We start from the raw sequence: 24,488 nt of genomic DNA on the forward strand, positions 1-24,488 counted from the left end.
GGTCCTGGATAAAATCTGTCATATGTCAAAATTTGCATAAGGAATTAAAATCATAAATCATATTCAAATAAGGCAAGAATCGAGCCTTAATTTAAAACTCAGCTTCCTATTTTGCATGTAAATAACTCTAAGGGAAGACACCAGAGGTGAATAATGTTAACTAATAGATATTATGATACTTTTCCTAATTAGTTAATTATAGTATATCAAGACATTCCATTTTGTGTTTTAATGTTATGTTTGAATATGCAAATGAGGCATTATACACTTAAAAATGCACACCTTTGCATACATTTCCGGAACAGAAATCTGAACATTGTATAAAGCCAGGTTCAAAATTCTTGTCTGACATATTACAGTTAAAGGTTTAGTTCACCCAAAAATGAAAATTCTGTAATTAATTACTCACCCTCATGTCGTTCTACACCCGTAAGACCTTCGTTCATCTTCAGAACACAAATTAAGATATTTTTGATGAAAAATGATGGCTCAGTGAGGCCTCCATTGCCAGCAAGATAATTAACACTTTCAGTGTTCCAGAAAATACATATTTAAAACAGGTCATGTGACTACAGTGGTTCAACCTTAATGTTATGAAGCGTCAAGAATACTTTTTGTGCACCAAAAAAAAAAAAAAAAAAAAAAAAACGACTTTATTCAACAATATCTAGTGATTGGCGATTTCAAAACACTGCTTCATGAAGCTTCAAAGCTTTACGAATCTTTTGTTTTCAAATCAGTGATTCAGAGTGCCAAAATCACATGATTTCAGTAAACGAGGATTCGTTACGTCTGTGGTTCCCAAACTTTTTAGCATGGAGTACCCCCTGAAGGCATTACCATCCTTCTGCGTACCCCCTCTCTTCCACTTCGACTGCAGTCACACCTTTACCATTAAGGGACAATATTTGCCCCCTAAATTGATTTTCCAGTGCATTTTTTTTTACCTTTATGAATAACTTTATAAAATAAATAATGTTTTAAATAAAAATGTTCAATAGAGAAATATGCAATGATGGTAAAACTAAGTAAAACTTTTAAATATTAAACTAAAACCACCAGTAGGTGGCAGCAAGTCACTGTTTTTATGAGTGAGTCATCGAGTCATTCATTCAGTAATCAAAAAAAGTGGCTGTGAATGAATCATTGAATCACAATTCGTTCAAAGCTGCAGAATTGTTCGCGAAACACAGACGTGTGTTGAAGTTCTGCTGTGGTTTTCGTTATTATTTTATTGCAAAATTGAGTAAATACTGACAGTACTGTGTTTAAAATGTACGTTTTGTTTTTTGACCTGTTGTATAATAATGTCACGTTTGCAGTCATGTGGATATTTGGGAACAATTGCATTCTTGCTCGTTATCATCATTAAATACAAGAACTCACACAAGGTATGTTTTTGTACCGGAGAAAGTTTGAGTCTTAAATCGAAAATTAATCCATTATCTGTGTCTATATTTGTTCTTCATGCGAGTAAGTGCTAAATCCCCACTTTTACAAAGGTACATTGTCAAGAACGAAAGTAATTTAGCGCGATTTAAGGCAGCAGATTCTATCAATCTAGCAATCTATCATATGCATTCTGCTTGTGTGGATACAGTCATTTTTGACTGCAAATGATGAGGTAATTTGATTAAATTTACGACATTTTGGCAGTTAGAAATACGTGCTCGATTTTAATATTATTTTAATGTAGAATTAAATGAACTACTCAGCATTTTGTTCGCGTACCCCCTTTTGTCACCTCACGTACCCCAGTTTGGGAACCACTGCGTTACGTCATAAGTGTTTCGAAATTTCAATAGTTTACGTGACTTTGGCAGTTTGATGCGTGCTCCGAACCACTGATTCAAAACAAAAGATTCGTAAAGCTTCGAAGCTTCATGAAGCAGTGTTGAAATCTATCAACTGTATTGTCTCTGAAATCTACAGATGCACATAGATAAAGTGCAATAAACTAAACACGTAAATGTGGATGTATCTTTCCACAAGTCTGAAACAACACATTATGAAAAGCTAAACAGCTGAAAAACAAACAAACAAACAAAACGGGGGTTTTGCCTTAACACCTTTACCGTCACCACATCGCCGACAGCCTCAGAATATAGTCGTTTAACATTCAGTGCACATTACAGTCACATTCTTAACGTCATATGGACAAACTGTGTATCATTAGAAAGATTAAAGGCTCCAGCTTCAATAATTGACCGCTGTTTATGATAAAACTCAAGAGAGAACAATAGAATCGTGGATGGGGCTGTTCTCCGTGCCAGACATTAGAGTGCAGGGGAGTTATAGGTGCCATAAATCATTTCATTAGCATTTTTATTAGCCTTCTCTAAAAATACACATGACATGGTCTTAGAAAATGTTTCATAAGATGCATAGTTTTAGAGATATCATCCTCAGATTTGAAGTGAAGCATGACCACATTTGTGGCTTCACTTTAAAGGATTAGTTCACTTCAGAATTCACAATTTCCTGATAATTTACTCACCCCCATGTCATCCAAGATGTTTATGTCTTTCTTTCTTCAGTCAAAAAGAAATGAAGGTTTTTGAGGAAAACATTCCAGGATTTTTCTCCATATAGTGACTTCAACAGTTACCAACGGGTTGAAGGTCCAAATTACAGTTTCAGTGCAGCTTCAAAGAGCTCTACATGATCCCAGACGAGGAATAAGAGTCTTATCTAGCAAAACGATCGGCCATTTTCTAAAAAAAAAATAAAAATTTTTTTGACTTTTTTAGACATTTTAACCACAAATGCTTGTGTGATGTAAGTGAAAGTACCACGGTAGGGCAAAAAACTCCTTCTCATTTTCAAAATCGCCCAACATCGTTGTTTTACCTTTTTTTTGTAAAGTCCGTCTGACTTAGTCTTTGCACGTTCGCTTTACAGATACTGGATTGATCCGCTTACGTCACACGTGACCTTTCCAACATGGTTACGTAATGCGTGACACATCACAGAACAGTGCAAGATGAGCATTTGTGGTTAAAAAGTATACCAATTTTTATTATTTTTTTTAGAAAACGACAGATTGTTTCTCTAGATAAGACTCTTATTCCTCGTCTGGGATCATGTAGAGCTCTTTGAAGCTGCACTGAAACTGACATTTGGACCTTCAACCTATTGGTAACTGTTGAAGTCCACTATATGGAGAAAAATCCTGGAATGTTTTCCTGAAAAACCTTCATTTCTTTTCGACTGAAGAAAGAAAGACATGAACATCTTGGATGACATGGGGGTGAGTAAATTATCAGGAAATTTTAATTCTGAAGTGAACTAATCCTTTACTAACAGTCTGAGTAATTCAACTGTCAGCTTTCTAAATATATGTTGATTTTGTGTCTATCCAGAATGACTCATGAGCAGCAACCTTTTAATTTTGGATATGTCATTGATGCCCCACTTGCCAAAATAGGGTTTGTATGGTAAGGGGTTAAATAAAGATTTGGATTAATGGGCCTGTATTTTCGGTGCTAGTCCGAGTGTTTGCCGATCTAAAGAGGTGGGAGGAGCCGCTGTCCTGAGAAATGAGCCGTGACCAGAGCCGCTCTCTGGACCGCAGCTGCAGCCACCGCTGGCAATTAAGAGAGGGAAACTGGGAGCAGGTGGTCCGATCAGAAGGGCACTTTTCCACATGGCTGCAGGTAGACGCGCATGTGTGGGAGGTTTTTCCTGTCACACGTTCATGTCGCGGCTGCAGTAATGCATCAGTCAGGATGGGGATTAGCATGAGGTTGTCTCTGCCCGACTGCGAGGCATCACGTCTATAAGCTGACATCTTATCAGCCACCTGCCAGTCAGCTCGAGCCGCTCAAGAAAAATTGATGTCACATCCACGTTTTAAACCTGGGTGTGTTGAGATGGGGGGTCTGACTGGACCAGAGACGGATGGACTGATTCTGAAAAGGCCAGTCGAGTTTTACATCTCACTGCTGGCGAGTTTGGTTTGTGTGTCTCTTTCCCAGTCTCTGTCGGAGAAGAACGCGGCCGGGTGCATCGGGCTAGAAAGTGTCAGGAAACGATTGCACGCTGACGAATGGAGCCCGACAGCCACTGAAACACACCAGCATGAGCTACACGCTCACTGCCTCTCATGGCCTTACAGAATATCTACACATGCACACATATACACACTATTTAAAGCTCAGCATGTTACATTATCCTAGTATAAAATAATATAGTCAATAGCAGGATGACTGATGTCTGATATAATGCTGCTTTATCATAATGCTATTTAACATGAGAGATGACCACTAAGTTAGTGTCATTTTTTTTTACTGGTTCTCGTGTGTTCTGCAGTGAGGGGCTACAGCAAAATTCACTCAAATGTTGGTAAACAAGATCAGACATCCTATTGGCCAAATAGGAACAACTCTTATAATAATTATAATCACAATACAGTCAAATATTGATTGATTTTTTCACCAAAATGATTTTGTCCACTGCTCTCAGCTTTATCTTTTTTTGTTCTGTTTTTAGTTCTCTTTCTTTCTTTCTTTCTTTCTTTCTTTCTTTCTTTCTTTCTTTCTTTTGTTTGTTTGTTCATTTTTCTTTCTTTCATTCTTTCTTTCGTCTGTTCTTTCTTTGTTCTTTCTTTTGTTTGTTCGTTCATTTGTTTGTTTGTTTGTTTGTTTGTTTCTTTCTTTCTTTCTTTCGTCTGTTCTTTCTTTTTTCTTTGTTCATTTCTCTTTCTTTAGTTCTTTCTTTCGTCTGTTCTTTCTTTTGTTTGTTCGTTCATTCGTTTGTTTCTTTCTTTCATTCTTTCTTTCATCTGTTCTTTTTTTCTTTGTTCATTTCTCTTTCTTTAGTTCTTTCTTTCATCTGTTCGTTCATTCGTTTGTTTGTTTGTTTGTTTCTTTTGTCTGTTCTTTCTTTGTTTTTTCTTTGTTTGTTCGTTTCTCTTTCTTCCGTTCTTTCTTTCTTTTGTTCGTTTGTTAATTTTTTCTCTTTCATTCCTTCTTTATTTCATCTGTTGGTTCTTTCTTACTCTTTCTTTCTTTCTTTCTTTCTTTTTGTTCTTTCTTTTGTTTGTTCATTCATTTTTTTCTTTCATTCTTTCTTTCTTTGTTCTTTCTTTTGTTTGTTCGTTCATTCGTTTGTTTCTTTCTTTCATTCTTTCTTTCGTCTGTTTTTCTTTGTTTTTTCTTTGTTTGTCCATTTCTCTTTCTTTAGTTCTTTCTTTCGTCTGTTCTCTCTTCTTTCTTTTGTTTGTTCGTTCATTCGTTTGTTTCTTTCTTTCATTCTTTCTTTCATCTGTTCTTTCTTTGTTTTTCTTTGTTCGTTTCTCTTTCTTTCCTTTCTTTCTTTTGTTCGTTCTTTATCTTAGTTTTTCTTTATTTCTTTCTTTCTCTCTTTCTTTTTCTTTATTTCGTTCATTCGTTTGTTTCTTTCTTTCATTCTTTCTTTCGTCTGTTCTTTCTTTGTTCTTTCTTTTGTTTGTTCGTTCATTCATTTGTTTCTTTCTTTCTTTCATCTGTTCTTTCTTTGTTTTTTCTTTGTTTGTTCGTTTCTCTTTCTTTCCTTCTTTCTTTTGGTCGTTCTTTATCTTAGTTTTTCTTTCTTTCTTTCTCTCTTTCTTTTTCTTTATTTCGTTCATTCGTTTGTTTGTTTCTTTCATTCTTTCTTTCGTCTGTTTTTCTTTGTTTTTTCTTTGTTTGTTCATTTCTCTTTCTTTAGTTCTTTCTTTCGTCTGTTCGTTCTATTTCTTTTTTCTTTCTTTCGTTTGTTTGTTCGTTTCTCTTTCTTCCGTTCTTTCTTTCTTTTGTTCGTTTGTTCATTTTTTCTCTTTCTTTCCTTCTTTCTTTCATCTGTTTGTTCTTTATCTTTTGTTTTCCTTTCTTTCTTTTTCTTTATTTCGTTCATTCGTTTGTTTCTTTCTTTCATTCTTTCTTTCGTCTGTTCGTTCTTTTTCTTTCGTCTGTTCGTTCGTTCGTTCTTTTTTCTTTTTTTCTTTCTTTCTCTATTTCTTTCTTTCTCTCTTTCTCTCTCTTTCTCTTTCTTTGCACTCATACACGATCCTCTAAACCAAACTTGGCTTCACAAGGGAACTGCAGGGATTTATGAGCTGATGAGAAACAAATAATTAATTAAATCATAAAAATGCCAAATTAAAAAACAAAATAAATAATACATTTACTAAAAAGATAAAATAGTTGATTAATTTAGCTGTTTGCCATGTAACCGACATCAGAGAATCGTGAAATTATTGAAATATTAACTTCAAGTTAATATTTTATCTCAAAAGGTTTCGGCTGACAAAAAAAGTGTCTGAATCTTTGATTTAAACTCTTGTTCTGAAGGTTTAATCTCACTGAGACACATAAATCTTTACATACCATTACTGTAGTGTAACACAACAATCAAGATCATTTCTGTTACCTCAGATGTTTCCAGCCTCTTCTTGCCATGTTCCTCCTCATTAATCTTCTCTGACCTTTTTGATTCTGATATTTATGCACAAACCTGGTCCAGTCCCAGGCCTTGTTGTATTAAGAAGAGTTTTCGGCAATCGGATTACAAGTGGATGGTGCTAAATACAGCTGTAAACGGGATCAAAAACGTTATCAGCTTGACCACTTTCGACCTCTTCCAGAGGTTATCAAAAACTGGATTGCTTTTGGTAGTGTAGATGCTCATGTGGTCAAATGTGTTCGAACAGCCACAAAAGACCGCTTACTCTATGCCTACTGACCTAACTTGTAAACATTATGGGAATTCAGTGTGTGTTCAGTAGATCACGCACAGAACTTTCTGCGCTTTTTTTGATTTAAAATACACAGATGCAGTCGTATCATTTCTATAATGACCAATGCAATCTACCAAGAGCAACGCAAATTAGCATCTGGTTTAAGACATGCTTTTTTTGGTTGGTAAATAATGGCACAAATACCAGTAAATTGACTAGCGCAAACCTTAGTAATTCACCTCGCATATTTCATTTAAATACTCTCCTCCCATAAATTTTGCGTCTGAAAGGGAAACTCCTACAAATGCATATGCAATAAGATCAGCCACAAAAAGTAACTGTGTCATTGCCTTTTTATTGCTAATTTTACACTGCATGTCTTTAGTAAATCCTAACAGTATTTTTTTTTAATGCTGGCACAAGCTGTTAGTAAGTCTGGCCCCAGGTGTAAATGGGAATGTGTCTCCCTCGTCTACTTGTGATCCAGTCAGCCAAAAAACATCTTAATACCAGGTGTAAACGGGGCCCTGTTTCACTTTCTGAAGGTTATTTTTATAAGGCATAGTGTCAATGATGTTTGTTTTACAGGGGTGTCGGATGCATCTTCGTGGAAATGATCCAGGGAGTGGCGGCATTCCCGGGCATGAAGGACATTCAGGATCAGCTGGAGAGGATATTCCTGGTAAGTGTCTCCTTTTGTCTCCGTTCTGCTTTTCTCTCTGTGCAGTGCCTCGGGTGCTGGCTGAAGAAAAATGGTCTATGAATACAAAGATATGGCATGATAGATGTATGTACACCCATATACAAACTCTAGGAGGTCATGCATTTTACATCTCATGAATTCTGTAATCATTTCTACTGTCATTTCCCATAATGTCCCACTCTGATAATTGAACCAGAGAGTAATGGTTAGACACACTAAATTCATATTCACCCTCCGAGTCAGGTAAATAATTCATACAGACAATTACTGAGATGAATAGAGCGGGAGGCCAGGGGTTCATGGGTAACACAGACGCCCGTAGGCCATGAGGGTCAGCGGCCAAACATATTTACACAGGGGAATGACAGAACGAGGGAAAACTGGCTCTACAGATCGACCCGCCGCAGAGAAATTCAGCAGCCGTCTGCTCATGTGAGTGAAAACAAAGACACATCAGAGTCTCTTTTGTTTGAGTCTACAGGACGACACACTAAAGGTTTACCTGAAAAAGTAAATTCTAACATTATTTACTCACCCTTATGTCGTTCCAAACCTGTTTGCTGATATTTTTTGAATGAAAAACCAAAATAGAATCAGTGGCGCTTTAGTGTTAGTTAATTTTTGGGAACAGTATACCAACATTTTTACATTTTTGAAAGTAGTCTCTAGTTATATAATGACAAAATACTAGCTGTGTCCCAATTCAGAGGCTGCATCCTTCAAAGTCTGCGATTGAAAGGGCCCTGACACCCGGAAAACAGTGAACAGTGGGCGACATGCATTTAAGCGGGTAAATATAGGAGAAATATGGCAAAGTCATTTTTACTTGCCACACTTCCTGCTGCCAGCAGGTGGTGCTTTGACTATAACTGAATATTGGCATGTAGATGTCTTCAGGCTAGGACTATTATCAAACATGTGAACTTTGGAGCAGATTGGACATTGTATGCCTGAAATACAACAACTTCCTGTTTCGTGGCGTTAATCACATACTTAGCCAAGTGTTGCATAATTTAACGTGTTTGGAACTTCATGGCATATTTAAATGTGTTTCTGGGAGTGAATTACCATTTAAAGCATGCCATTTCCTTTTGCCAGCAGGTGGCGCTATGACTGTAACTGTATATTGGCATGTAGATGTCTTCAGGCCAGGACTAATAAAACATGTTAAGTTTAGGGCAGATCGGACATTGCATGCCTGAGATACAACAACTTCCTGTTTCGTGGCGTTAATCACATACTTAGCCAAGTGTTGCATAATTTAACGTGTTTCTGGGAGTGAATTACCATTTAAAGCATGCCATTTCCTTTTGCCAGCAGGTGGCGCTATGATTGTAACTGAATATTGGCATGTAGATGTCTTCAGGCCAGGACTAATAAAACATGTTAAGTTTAGGGCAGATCGAACATTGCATGCCCGAGTTACAACAACTTCGTGTTTCATGACGAAACATCGAACTTTGTCACATGGACATGCCCTTCAACGAAAACTCAAGGTCTTCACAATATAACAATGCAAAGGTTTAGAATAGACTGACCAAATATGATGTTGATCTGATCAAAGCTCTAGGAGGAGTTCGTTAAAGAACATCTGGGAAAGGCAAAAACTGCCCAAATTTTGCAAAGAAAATTAAAAATATCTGACTTCCTGTTGGTTTTCAGTTTTTGCTCCAGGAAACTTTTTTGTAGGGATTGGGCTGTTACACGTGTCTACCGAATTTCATACTTGTACGTGAAATGTAGCGTGAGAGGCACTTCGTTGAAATTTTGTTGGTGGCCATTTTGCCACACCTAATTCTGAAACCCATATCAGACGTACATTTTTTACCACTTCTGACACGTGTGCAAAGTTTCATGAGTTTTCAAGCATGTTTCAGCCCTCAAAAATGTGATTAATTTCGGAGAAGAATAATAAGAAATGGAGCAATTCATCGGTGCTCAGGCCCTAATAATTTCCTAGTGTACAAAGTCCAGCCCTACATGAATATTCTCTTCATTCACTCAGAAACGCATCACGTTAGGGAAGTGAAATACATGGCAAATGCATTTAATCATCAGACAAACATTTCATTATTGTGTATTTGGTCAATGTTGTGCAATAAATATAGATTGAGATTGTTTAGTGTAACGTTACTTTCATTTGTTGTTTCAACATGACAATGTGATGGTTCTTTTGCATATAGAACATGTATGAAAAATATCAAATTTTGGTGCCAGACAGTAATGAATTGAGGGTGTTTTCTTTTTTGCATTCATTTAATACCTTTGTGAAGCAGAGCACAAACCAAAGCAGAGGTCTAGAAGTTCTGACCTTGAATGAAGGACGTCTTTGTTCAGAAATGCTGATGGTTTATTTGGACCCGTCACGATCCCCCCTTTCATCTAATTAGGTGTTGGCTGGTGCTTTTTGTTTGTTTTCTCTTTGTCAGGTGGGCGCTTGATAAATATGGAGGGAGTCTGGCAGCTCGATCGTTGGCTCATAACTGTTCTCTGACACTGACATTTTCATTCCTCCCTTTTTTTCACATTCCTCCTTCCTGTCAGTCTGGCCAGCATCATATCTAACCCTTCTTTCAGAGATTATTCTTCATTACCGCCTTCCAAAGGCCAGACTCCTTTATGAGTAAAAGAGGAGCCAGCGCTTCTGACCTTCTCATTGACATTCTGCTTCCAGAGAGAAATGCTGGTATTTGGAGTGAGGTGCAGTTGAGGAATCGCTGGATACTGTTGTGTTTGTGCACTCAGACCCTGCGTGTTTCATTTCACCGTTATTTGGCGGTGTTCAGCTAGAGATAAACTCACTGATAGTCAAGGTTAATTATCCACTTCATGCTTGTGATGCATTTGGAATCCCATCATGCACAGCTGCCATGCGTGAGAGGAGCCAAATCTGATATGTGAATATTTGTGTTGCTCTTTATTGTGGCTGAATCTCTCAGAACACTTGATTATGTTGGGATGGGTATAAGATGTAAGGATGAAGAACTAGAATATGCTTTTTGTCTTAATTGAGTTCTCAGTTGGCTGCATTTATTTGATTAAAAATAAAGTGAAAACAATAATATGGTGGAATATTATTAGAATTTAAAATAACTGTTTTCTATGTGCATATATTTTAAAATGTAATTTATTCCTGTGATCAAAGCTGAATTTTCAGCATCATTACTCTAGTCTTCATCATTCTAATCATTCTAATATGCTGATTTGCTGTTCAGTTATTATTGGTGCTCAATTATTAATAATGGTTCTTATTATTATCAATGTTGAAAAATGTTTTTGCAGCTTAATATTTTTGTGGAAACATTTTTTTCAGGATTATTTTGATGAATAGAAGTTCAAAAGAACAGCATTGATTTGAAACATAAATCTTTTATAACATTATAAATGTCACTTGAATCAATTGAATGCATCCTTGACTCCTTGTTGAATAAAATTATTCATTTCTATTTTTTTTAAATGATCTTTTTTTTTTTTTTTTGCCTTTGGAATGGCAGTTTATCACGGTTTCCACAAAAATAGCAGCACAACTGTTTTCAACAATGATAATAATAATAATAAATATTTCTTGAGCAGCAAATCATCATGTTAGAATGATTTCTGAAGGATCATGTGACACTGAAGACTGGAGTAATGATGCTGAAAATTCAGCTTTGATCACAGGAATGAATTCTATTTTAAAATATATTCAAAAAGAAAAATTGTAATAATATTTCACAATATTACTGTTTTTACTGTATTTTTCATCAAATAAATGCACCCTTGGTGATCATAATAAACAATAGAAAATCTTAATTATTTCAATTTTTTACATAATTCTCATTTTTTTGGGGAAATGATTCCGTTTTTTATGTAATACAGTTTTTACTATACATAGTTAAATATTTTGTTGTAGATTTTTAGATTTATTTGTGCTCATTTTATATTGGATCCTTCATTTTTCGTGTGTGAGTGGGAAGCAGGTAGTTTCTTCTGTAAGTGTGTGTGATATATTAAATAAGGCAGGCTGGACTGGCCGTGTTTAACTAGCTGTCAGCCAGCAGGAGATTACCCGTGTTCCTTTGCACCGTATGAATATGGACAGGTCTATCTGCAGCGAACACACCACACAATCACATGAACATCTCTCACATGCGCTGCCATTATAGTGAACTGTTCATCGGAGTCGGTTTGACATTAGAATTAAACTGTCTCTTCTCATTACAGGACGATGGATCACACATTTACATACAGTACATGCAAAATCACACAGATTGAAGATTGAGACTTGACTGATGCTTTACTCCAATTAGTCTTTTTGTTTTATTTGTTAGAGCTATTTTTATTATTACCAGAATAGACATTGATTAATTAGTCTGTCCATTTCCACTAGTTTGAGTCATTGAAGATGATTTGCAGAGCATTTTTTGACTTATTATTATTAGTTGTGACCAGAATAGACATTGATTAAAGTTCACAGTCAAGAACGGTGTTTGATAAATATGAGTCTGATTTTTAAATTTTTTTCATTTGTTTCCCCACCAGTTTTCCTTGTTAAAGGAATATAATGCCCCTTTTACAAGATGTAATATAAGTCTCTGGTGTCTCCAGAATGTGTCTGTGAAGCTTCAGCTCAAAATACCCCACAGATCATTTATTAAAGCTTGTCAAATTTGCCCCTATTTGGGTGTGAGCAAAAACACACTATTTTTGTGTGTGTCCCTTCAAATGCAAATGAGCTGCTGCTCTCAGTCCGCTTTCCAGAAGAGGGCGGAGCTTTAACAGCTCACGCTTCGGTTGCTCAGCAACAACAAAACTGGAGAATCTCACGCAGCCAAAATGAGGATTGTCAGTAACGGTGTTCAGCCTTACATTGTTCAAACCGGAGTCGACACTGATGGAGAGACTCAGGAAGAAGTTACAACTTTTAGAATGAAACTGGACGTTTCTGAACGGTTAGTGGATAAATTTATGTAGTTGCTGTGGAGTTGATTCAACTCATCCACTAGCACGTGCCGTCATGTTCATCTTTTGTGCAAATTCAGCGTTGAATTGACCCTCGTTTGTGAAGCAGTCCGGCGTAAAATGACAGCATGACAACAACACTCTACTACAACAACTCTTCCTCTTCTCTAAAGCAGCCCAACATGGCCTCACCCCCTTTGTTGCATGCTCTCGGGGGCGGGGTTTATGTAAATTTGGGGGTTAGTGATGTTCCCAACCCAGGAAGAATCTCGTTGTAGTCCCTACCAGCCGTTTGTTGTAATCCTTAAAAAAGCGATTTCTGTAAAAGAAAATATCTCCCTTTGCATTGAACTTTGAGCGTCGTAACTTCGACGATGTTGTTTATGCTGAAACAGCAACATTACACACTTTTCAATTTTTAAAGTTTTGAAATCAAAATCAAGGACCCCTTTAAAACTCAGTGTTTATGGATTTTTGAATCATTGCTCATCTAATCCAGTAAATAATTCAAATGTATTGATGAGCCACATTGGAGCACTTTTAATTTATTTATTAACTAACAACTCACAGATCATTTCATCAGTCATTTGAAGTTCATTTCAATTCAGACAAAAAGTGAATTTACTGTGCTAGTCCATCCATTTCCACTAGTTTGACCCATTCAAGAGGATTTGCGGAGTGTTTTATAGCTTTAGGCATTATAGCTTTGACATGATAATCAGCTAGTTAACAGTGTTAAGGAGACACTGTGAAACTTTATTCACTGATGTCCACCATCAGCCTTTTCCTCATGACCCAACAGAACATTTGAACCATTTTAGGGTTGGTGCATGTGTCTTTCAGCCCTACAGAGCTGAGTTGAGTTGAGTTGACCTACATAACTTCGCGTCCAGACACTCCTGAGATTTGATCTCTGAAAGTGAAGCCGCTTCGCCCTGGCAGGGGAAATTAATTACTGCGCCTGGGTGGTCGTTGTTTTAGCTGGTCGAGGGCATGTGGTGACCTTCTGCCCAGCGGGACCGCTAGGGAAAGGACAAAGAGGAAGCAACTTCGCTGCCGTTGACATTTCAAGAGTGATTGACAGCAAGTCCAGCCACTCGTTTACCTGCAGATTTTATTCAAAGAAACCAAAGTTGGTCAAGTTACAATCCTTAAATAGTTACAATATGCAATAAGCAAGATCGGTTTAAGCTTGATTTTTGGTTAATTTCCATTAATGGTGCATCCCTAACAGGACTCTACTCTTACATTTTGTTTTAGGAGCACAGTCAAAAATTTAGGAGCATCTTCTGATCAATGACAGAAATTAACCTTCCCATTATGAGGCAATATTTGACTCCTTTCTCTGGCATTTTTTAACCTTTGTAAGGGATTTTTCTAACCTTATTGTCATCTTTTATGTCAAAATGTATATATTTATAAATTGAGTTAGAGTAACAATACACAATCAGGAAGAATAAGTTACCAATCAAATAAAATCAGTATCAACATCTTTGCACTGCATAGAGGTGGCATTTAGCTATATTTACAGACTTTTTAATGAGGCTCAGACGTGGTATAAATGCATTGAAATTCATGATAACAATGTTGAGATTAATGTTTTAAATAGACGGTTTTGAATGTATAAATATTAAATTATTTAAATAACTGAAATGATACTTTAAAAATGGAACTAAAACCACCAGTAGGGGGCGGCAAGTCACTGTCTTTGACTCTGATTCATTCATTCAATCGAATCATTCAAACGGTTGATTCATTCAGGAACAAAGCAAGCGGCTGTCTTTATGAATGGGTCATTGAATCATTGACTCACTAGATTCGTTTGAAAACGCGGATTCATTCATAAACGAAACACCGCTGTGTTTGCTCGGAGATGCGCAGCGGTTCAGCTGTGGTTTTGTTTGGAACTATTTTCGTTGACGAAATAGAGCAAAATCTGAAATGTAAGTTACTTAATATTAACTTCATGTTTATTGAATTGTTGTATAATATCAATTTTAGATTTTCAAACTCGCTTCATTAAAAAGCTGTCACTTGTCTCATTTTATCGCGATCTCACAAACTTTCGTGATAATTAATGAAGTTGTCTTCACTGCACAATGAATGTCTTATTCACAACACTTTGTTTGTGACAATGAGAGGATTCGCGATCTTGCATAACTCCAACCAAACCAAACTCCAGGGTTTTGAGCACCTATGATTGGTCAAACACGTTCTCTCGCCACACTCTCCAGAGTACAAACACAAATACGCACTGGTGCGTTTGCAAAATCTGTTTGGCCAATATGCCGTTATTAGTTTTAACTGAGGGTGCACCTCTGGCTCTCCATAGAACCAGGTCTGATCTGGTCAGTCGCACTAGTGCTCCAGTCGCACGCAATAATTTTCAGTCGCAAATGCAAGTGAAATGCTCGCAGTGTAGAGCCCTGCCTAATTATAGTTATTGTCCATCGGTGTAAATGAAATGCTAACAAAGTTCTCGTTCTTGGTGTGAATGGGACTTTATTGTGGTATCAGATACAGGTCCTAGTAAACAGCATGTAAAAACAAATGTAGTTAGTCACCAACTCAAGTCTTTTCCCATGATGCTCCAATGGCTCTTGATCTTCACTAAAGGTTAAGATGTGAGTGAAGACATGAGAAATGTTCATCAGTTCCTCTGGTTTGTGCGGCTCTCTCAGGTTTTGTGGGGGATCAGGACGTGTTCTCCTGATGGCTGCTGTCAGCGTGTGCTGTGGTTTGTCAGCGCCGGCACGTCTTCCCTCAGCCTCCCGCTGATCTGCAAAACACTCGCTTGCCACTCGCTCCCGCAGCCATGATCTCTCTCCACCCGCTCCACTCACACTTCAAAGGCTCCCGTCCCTCCCCTCCACCCACCATCCATAATACATGTGGCGTCACTCACGGCGAGGTGCAGATTGGGCTCGGCGTGTTCAGCCGGTACAGTAACCCCCTCGGCTCACTGCTGAACGACATCTGCACCTCCTTCTGCTTCTGAGAGCTTCACAACAACAGAGTGTTCAACCCGTGTGGAAGAGTCCACTCCACGTCTCACAAAATACCACATCTGCTGTTGCATTTTTGTCAAGTCACCTTTATTTTTATACTGCTTTATACAATGGAAATAATCTGAAGACAATAGTGTCATTATTCAGCTCAATACATAGTCAATAATTTGTCAATACATTGCCAATAAAGTCATCATATATAGACATATGAATGTAAGTGTGTGTGTGTGTGTGTGTGTATATATATATATATATATATATATATATATATATATATATATATATATATATATATATATATACAGTACAGTCCAAAAGTTTGGAACCACTAAGATTTTTAATGTTTTTAAAAGAAGTTTCGTCTGCTCACCAAGGCTACATTTATTTAATTAAAAATACAGTAAAAAACAGTAATATTGTGAAATATTATTACAATTTAAAATAACTGTGTACTATTTGAATATATTTCACAAAGTAATTTATTCCTGTGATCAAAGCTGAATTTTCAGCATCATTACTCCAGTCTTCAGTGTCACATGATCCTTCAGAAATCATTCTAATATGCTGATCTGCTGCTCAAGAAACATTTAATGTGTACAATTGTACAAAATATTTGTGTACAATATTTTTTTTCAGGATTATTTGATGAATAGAAAGTTCAAAAGAACAGTGTTTATCTGAAATCTAATCTTTTGTTACATTATAAATGTCTTTACTGCCACTTTTGATAAAATAAGTATTCATTTCTTTAATTTCTTTTCAAAAAAATAAAAATAAAAATTCTTACTGACCCCAAACTTTTGAACGGTAGTGTATAATGCTACAGAAGCTTTGTATTTCAGATAAATGCTGTTCTTTTGAACTTTCTATTCATCAAGGAATCCTGAAAAAAAAAGTACACAACTGTTTTCAACATTGAAAATAATCATAAATGTTTATTGAGCAGCAAATCATCATATTAGAATGATTTCTGAAGGATCATGTGACACTGAAGACTGGAGTAACGATGCTGAAAATTCAGCTTTGCATCACAGGAATAAATTACTTTGTCAAATATATTTAAATAGTACACAGTTATTTTAAATTGTAATAATATTTCACAATATTACTGTTTTTTACTGTATTTTTAATTAAATAAATGTAGCCTTGGTGAGCAGACGAAACTTCTTTTAAAAACATTAAAAATCTTAGTGGTTCCAAACTTTTGGACTGTACTGTGTGTATATATATATATATATATATATATATATACACACACACACACACACACACACACACATATAGTATTTGGTTTACCATTTATCGCATTGATTGCATTGCATATGTATGCATGTATGTGTGTGTATATATATATATATATATATATATATATATATATATATATATATATATATATATATATATATATATATATATATATATATATATATATATATATATATATATATATATATATACATGCATACATATGCAATTCATCAGATTTGCATGATAAAATTTGGACTGTACTTTCACAGTTTTGATTTAGTAACCATGCCTTTATTTTTAGTTTAGTTTAGTATATTGAGAAAAATAGATGTGTATTGACTGTATTGAGCAAAAAGTAAATTGCATCAGCTTATAATTTATGGCAGACTTCTCTTTAGCATCTCATTTCCATAATGTTCAACATTGATGCTCCTTCCTGTTTATCTGCCCTCTTCTCCAAACTGACACACACATACTGTACGCTCACTCATACACACACACCTGCACAGTATCTCTGACAGTCCATCAGTCTGTTGTCACACACCTCATTGGTCCATCTGCTCATGCAAAACATGAGGAATGAACCTGTTTTCCCTCAGATCAGAGCGTTCTGTGTGTCAGAGGAAGAGATGGTTATGAATGCAGCATCCTGACATCAGGAATAGATTTTTACATCAAGACCTTTTTCTAACATGGTGCGTGAGTAAAAACGGTTGTGGTTAATATCAATCCTCTAATTTCAACTCATTTGAGTGGATCGCATGTTTAATGTGGTGATTTATAGTTTTTGCACCACTAGCTGCTGTAAACAAAATGACAGCTATAATAACTGTCACGTCCTCCGTTGTTGGACAAACAGTCCTGCCCTGAACTCTTGCATTCATCGAGACACTGAGTGTGTTTCATTTTCAGTAACACACTGAAGTAGGAGCTAATTTAGTTCCCCCAAAAGGAGTTCCTAGAACTAAAATCATTCCCAGTTCCTGCATTTCGATCATGCCAAAAAGTGGGTACTTTCACCATTAGTTCTAGGAATTTTGAATCGGTTCCTCCGGTAGGAAAGCCCCTATTGTGTTTTAGTTCTGTTTTCCCTGTTCCCGTTTGCCTGTGTGACCTAGTTTCCTAGTCTGTGCCAGTTTGTTTAATGATTCCGTTTACCTGTCGTTCAATTAATTAACTCATTTAGTCGGTGTATATATACTGCCTGTTTTGTTCAGTTCTTTGAGTTTTCCTGTGGATGTTTGGATTAAAGACAGTTTCCTTGTATTATTCTTGTAATGCGCTTTATAAATGCAGCCACTCGTGACAGATATTTTCTAGAATAAAAAATCTTTAAGTGATCTTCATTGTTGTCTGGTTGTTTAAATCATAGTAAGACAGTGCAAGTGAACACACTGAATGTCATTTTGCTACTAGTTTTAGTTAATTGAAGAGTTTTTTTTTTTTTTTTTTTTGCTAAAATTTCATATATATGCAGTCATGCACAAACCAAAGGCAAGCCTGCAAAATGCTTTCATTATCACGTTAATGGCAGCATGATGAGGCTCACTTCTGCCGTGAATATTCTGCACTAATGTGAGAATAACATGCTCACAGTAGATGCATCATTCACAATAGGACCAGTAACATAGTAAGAAAGTCAAAAGAGCGAGTTTTGATTGCATGTTGACTTTGTTTCTTTAAGGATTCACTGGTGTGTTTCAGTGTGTCCCAAACAGATCTGATCCGGACTGAACCCGTCTGTGTCGGTGGTCATGTCAAGGTGACCCGCTCTCAAAGATTCATGTGCTTGATGTTTGATGTCCAGGGCTCGATCTTTCCCCCCAATGTGTGTTCAATATAGAAGACAAATTTCACTCCAGATTGCTTTTGCTCCCGAGTGGAGGTTGTTTTAAGGGTCTTGCTCTCTGAGAGCATGATGGACAGACACAGAGAGACAGACGGGCAGAAAGAGAGAGACCGTTTTCTGTTTTTCCAGCGCTGAAGCCGGCTCCTGTGAGATTTCTGAACACTCGACTCAGTTTGTCAGAGAGATTTCTCATCATAGAGGTACATGACTGTGAAAGCGGTCTGATCGCAGGGACGCAGGGCATTTCTCATGTCTTTGTTTCTGAAGGAGGTCAGCTAAAGCTTAGATATAGAGCAGAACAACAGATGTAGATGAACTGAAGCATGCCATACAGAACATGAACAGAATAGCAATCTAAATGCTATTCAAACTTTTATTTATTCAACTTATAATATAATATTAACTTACAAGTAATATCAACTTATGCTTATAATATATATATACAGTAGTCAACATTTGAAGTGGATCAAAAAAGTTAATCAGAGTTGTCCTAAGAAGAATATATATAGAGAGAGTTTCGTCTGCTCACCAAGGCTACATTTATTTAATTAAAAATACAGTAAAAAAACAGTAATATTGCGAAATATTATTACAATTTAAAATAACTGTGTACTATTTAAATATATTTGACAAAGTAATTTATTCCTGTGATGCAAAGCTGAATTTTCAGCATCGTTACTCCAGTCTTCAGTGTCACATGATCCTTCAGAAATCATTCTAATATGCTGATTTGCTGCTCAATAAACATTTATGATTATTTTCAATGTTGAAAACAGTTGTGTACTTTTTTTTTCAGGATTCCTTGATGAATAGAAAGTTCAAAAGAACAGCATTTATCTGAAATACAAAGCTTCTGTAGCATTATACACTACCGTTCAAAAGTTTGGGGTCAGTAAGAATTTTTATTTTTATTTTTTTGAAAAGAAATTAAAGAAATGAATACTTTTATTCAGCAAGGATGCATTAAATCAATCAAAAGTGGCAGTAAAGACATTTATAATGTAACAAAAGATTAGATTTCAGATAAACACTGTTCTTTTGAACTTTCTATTCATCAAATAATCCTGAAAAAAAATATTGTACACAAATATTTTGTACAATTGTACACATTAAATGTTTCTTGAGCAGCAGATCAGCATATTAGAATGATTTCTGAAGGATCATGTGACACTGAAGACTGGAGTAATGATGCTGAAAATTCAGCTTTGCCATCACAGGAATAAATTACTTTGTGAAATATATTCAAATAGATAACAGTTATTTCAAATTGTAATAATATTTCACAATTTTACTGTATTTTTAATTAAATAAATGTAGCCTTGGTGAGCAGACGAAACTTCTTTTAAAAACATTAAAAATCTTAGTGGTTCCAAACTTTTGGACTGTACTGTATGTATGTATGTATGTATGTATGTATATATATATATATATATATATATATGTATATATATATATATATATATATATATATGTATGTGTATGTGTATATATATATATATATATATATATATATATATATATATATATATATATATATATATATATATATATATATATATGTGGATATATATAGTTTAGTCTATATATTTTTAGTTTATGTGTGTAATATCGTGGGCCATCGCGGATCACATATGATGAATGCTGCTGTTGTCTTTGGTTGTTTAAATACTATTAAGTTGTTTTGCATTCTGTGCAAATTGAATTATTACTCATCAAGCTTCTAAAACAGCACAAACATAATTAAGTTAAACCTACACTAATTAACGTGTGGCCAGATGATATTCAGCATATAATTATTCATGTTTTTTCTTTAAATAAAAGTTCTTATAAAGACTTATGCTTCATCAAACTGAACAAAATTCAATACTGCCCCCTGCTGGACAGATTGATCCTTCATTTTTTCCAAGTCATTACTGAGTGTGTGCATTGTCCTGCGTAATTTGTGCTCCAGACATGAATGATTCCTCAAATCATGTGTGCTTTTCAGGAGAGATGTGCTGCTACGTTACTAAGTGATCAACATTTTTACCAGGTAAAAAAATGAAATAAAATCCCATAGACACACATTGAAGGAGGAACCTGAGACACATCTACAGACTTTACATCACACCACAAACCACACAGAACAACCTAGCAACCACCCAGAAGACCCTAGCAACTGCATAGCAACATCCTGGAAACCAACCAAACACAATGGCACTGTGTTTTGCACAGTCAAGCACCATTTTAGATAATGTTAACAAATCTGGAGTACTAAAAACACCTACTGTATGTGTAGGAGAATGAAAGTATGGTGAAAAGCACCTGATAATTAAAATAATTCTGATAATTCGTGTTCTTTGTGGTCTCATCTGCGCACGTGATCTCACACACTCTCTCTCTGCCGCTCGTCTCAGCGGTTCGGCTCATTGAGTCTGACGGCTGTAATTACAGTGTGTGTTTAATCGAGTCATGCTCTTTACAAGCTTCAGACTTCAAAAAGCCCCCGCTGTCCTCCAGCACTGCTGCTCTAAACACACACACACTTGTGCATAATAAACTTGTTTATTCACATTGAAAACCTTCAATGCCTTTGAGCAGTCATGTGAATTAAATGTCCCGCTCTGCTGGTGTCCAGGAAAACCCTCTGGGATGGATGTCTGCGCTCTGCCCTTTAACTAGTTTTCTTTGTCTTCTCTGTCTGTCTGTGCAGGTTTTGGGGACGCCCTCGGAGGAGACGTGGCCAGGTGTTCACTCACTCCCGCACTTCAAACCAGGTAAACTCCCTGTTCATCTGACTGTAAATGACACACACTGACGCGCCCTTGACAACGCTTCCCGTATCGTCCTCCGTCCGTGTGCCAGCAGACGACCTCTGGGAGCTCATTAACGCTCACAACCACAGCAAACCACACAGACGAGACAAACCACAGATATGAGACCATTGAGACTTCAGCCATGTTGGTTTTGGAAATATTTTTTGCAATTAATTTGTGTTTTATTAGCAAGACTTGTGTAGTGTTGGTGTGCTTCCAGGATTTGAGGAATGTTCCGGAATAAACCGTTACGCTAATGTTCAAATACCGAAGCACAGATGATAAAGAGCTGTTCTCTAGGCCGTTCACACCAAGAACAATAACTATATTTGTGTCCACGCCAACGAACAATAATGTTCTGTTTATTCTAAGCTCACACGCTGCGGTTTCAAAGTGTACAACATGTTTTTGTTGGTGCATTTACACAACTTTAACCAGCAGGTGTCCTCAGCATGCTATGTTTCGAGTGAATCTAGCTAGTGTAATCGATCTAATCTAACAGTGATTTAAGCTGACTAAAGGCGGGTTCACACTGTATGATTTTGGCCACGATTTGGTCGTCTGAGATCATTCTTGCGCCCTCAGTTAATGAAGACATGTTGAGATTTCAACCTCAAATCAATGGTAATGTTATTGATTCGACATTACAAAGTGATGTTGGTTCAATATCAAGTTTGCACCCGCATTTAATGTTGAAACAATGGTGAACAAAAAAATCATTGATGATGCTATTGAATCAACTATGATTGATTCTACATCACTGCTGTTGAATCAATATTGAAATTCTCAAAAAATAATTAGTAATATTGTATGATCAATTTTAATGTGATGTTGATTTTACTGAATGTCAACATAAAATGATGTTCCAAACAACATTAATATTTCAGCTACACTTCAGTGGTACGTCAACAAATATCTGACCATTTCAAACCACCTTTCCAGCAGTTGAGTCAGTTTCTTTTATTTGACAGTTTAACACAATCAATGACAAAGAGATTCTTTAAGAGTGGGGCAAAAATGACAAAAGCATTACAACCTTTAAAAATAACATTACTTTCAGAAGTCAGTGGCTCAAATTATAAAAACTCCTGCTTGCATCAGACTACTGCCTCTTTTCCTTTGGGTTCTCTGAAATCTGAAAAAGAAAGCATGATGTTACTTAAGAGCTAGTCAATTCAGTTGTCATACATACATTCACATTCAACAATGTTAATATGCTAAACACAACATAATTCACTTTTTATAAATTGTTAAACACAGAATATTGTAACTATATTTATAATACTCTTAAATTATGTGTATTTAATCTATTTATCAAATGACACTATGGGAATGTGGCCAATCTTTCCACCCGAGTTTATCTCCAGCCCTAATTTAACACACCAGCCGAGCGTTGTGCAACAGTTGGTTGGATTTATCTGGATTTGTCAACTCCAAACCTACTCTGAAACTCTGAAACATCTGTTTTTTGTTTTTTTGATTCAGTGGAAAACAGGCTAAACAGAATGGAGATTAGTTACATTCCTTAAATTTAATTCAGATTCTGGAATATGAACGATTACCTGAAGTAATGAGGGAGCAGGAGATGAGGCACAGGATAGCATCAAGTCCCAGATGAAAATCCTATCGACTACAACTCAATATATTATCAACATCACATTTGTCAAGGTGCTTCTCATTTTTTATGTGTATTGTCCATCCTCATCTGCCTTCATTCCTATTAAAGGAAAAAAGACAAGGTGCTCTGCAAGCATTGAGTAATAGATGCAACACATGGGCTATGTGTAACGTATGATATTCATGCTCACGTTCATGTTACTTGCACTAATAAATAAATATATCCTAATAAATATTACTAAGCAAGATGCATGCACTTTTTTTTTTAGAATTTAGAAAATGGATGGTTTATTAAAACACTTTAATAACTTTTTTTAAATAAATATATCTTATTAGATTCAGTAACAATAAATCAAATGCAAATAACAAGCACAAAAAAACAAACAAAAGAACATAGAAATAATAAGAAAGATGCACCATTGTTTGAAACCCAGAGAAATCTGGCGGTTCAACAAACAGTAGTACCTGTGTTTTCTCTCCAATGAGGAGGAATTGATTAGACTACTGAGAAGTGCACATGCAAAACCAAAATGGGTGTTTACCAATCAATGGCCAATTTCAAACTACAATGGATGTTTTTCAACCATTCTTCAACAGGCTTGCTAAAAATATGAAGGCCCACCCCTAAAACAAGCCCCCAGTGGAGTAGAGAAAATCGAGTAAAAGCCTCTCGTGGTTTGAAAACGCCCCACTGCATGAGAAACACCCACTAGTGTTCTGCAAAGATACAGACTTGCAGAATCTTATGGTCATCAACTACAGATCACTATTAGGTCACTGTCTCCACCCATGTGTGCTGACGACTTTACACTTTAAACATTGAAATGTCTCAACCAAATGATGGTTTGGATCAAAACTCAACATTGTATTAACGTCACAATGCTATCTGGGACTGGACCAGTGGTTTAGAAAAATGAATGGATGGATGATTCAGCTGCAGACGCCATCTTCTGGAGAGATTCGGGAATTCATTCAGTGTGACCCACACAGTGAACTGCAATTCAGTCCTTCAGTTCTGATGTTCCTCAAGGTGACCTTAATAAAACACTGAACGTCCCAGTGAAGCCTCGCAGACAGTAAATCTCAATTAAACCCATCAACTGATCTTTTAAAACACCCTGTTAGTCTGTAGTCTCACCGTTACATTTACTCAATAAATGTAAAAGGTTGTTATTTTGTGATTTAGCTTCAGTAGATGCTGAACAGCCATTTTACATCTGAGCTGTTACTATAGTGTGTGTATTTGTTTAATAAAACCTTATTGCATTTTGAAAGTCACAATGGCTTGACACTACAGGGTAAAACAAATGATAGATTAATAGACATCACCATACTTCCCCAGTTGATTTATTACAGTAAGAATTGCAAACATGTTTTGTATTACAAATTATAGTTTGGTGTTTGTAAGTGCTGTTGAGAAGTGCAGATTTCACTTAAATGTGTATTTTAAGAAGACATGTTTTTGAAGCAAAATTGACCAGTGCATGTTTTTGCCTTTAGTATTGTGCCTTATATTCAATTCAGTTCAATTCACATTTATTTGTATAGTGCTTTTCACGATACATATCGTTTCAAAGCAGCTTTACAGAGAATGCATGTCAACATCACAATTTAAAGAATGCAGTTAGCA

The 24,488-nt window shown here is 36.1% G+C and overlaps 1 protein-coding gene across 4 annotated transcripts in view; it reads left to right on the forward strand.

The window, feature by feature from the left end:
* The window catches only part of cdk14 (cyclin-dependent kinase 14), a 197,208-nt gene that overhangs the window by 118,115 nt on the left and 54,605 nt on the right, over positions 1-24,488 (forward strand). For all 4 annotated transcript variants that reach the window (XR_007179207.1, XM_048153943.1, XM_048153945.1 and 1 more), the window contains 2 exons: positions 7,286-7,379; positions 21,139-21,202. Coding sequence is in view for 3 of the 4 variants with exons in the window: in XM_048153943.1 (XP_048009900.1) it covers positions 7,286-7,379; positions 21,139-21,202 (158 nt within the window). In the remaining variant the exon portion in view is untranslated. The remainder of the gene's footprint in view (positions 1-7,285; positions 7,380-21,138; positions 21,203-24,488) is intronic.

The sequence above is a fragment of the Megalobrama amblycephala genome, linkage group LG13, assembly GCF_018812025.1.
Source record: "Megalobrama amblycephala isolate DHTTF-2021 linkage group LG13, ASM1881202v1, whole genome shotgun sequence".
Classification (NCBI taxonomy): Eukaryota; Metazoa; Chordata; class Actinopteri; order Cypriniformes; family Xenocyprididae; genus Megalobrama; species Megalobrama amblycephala.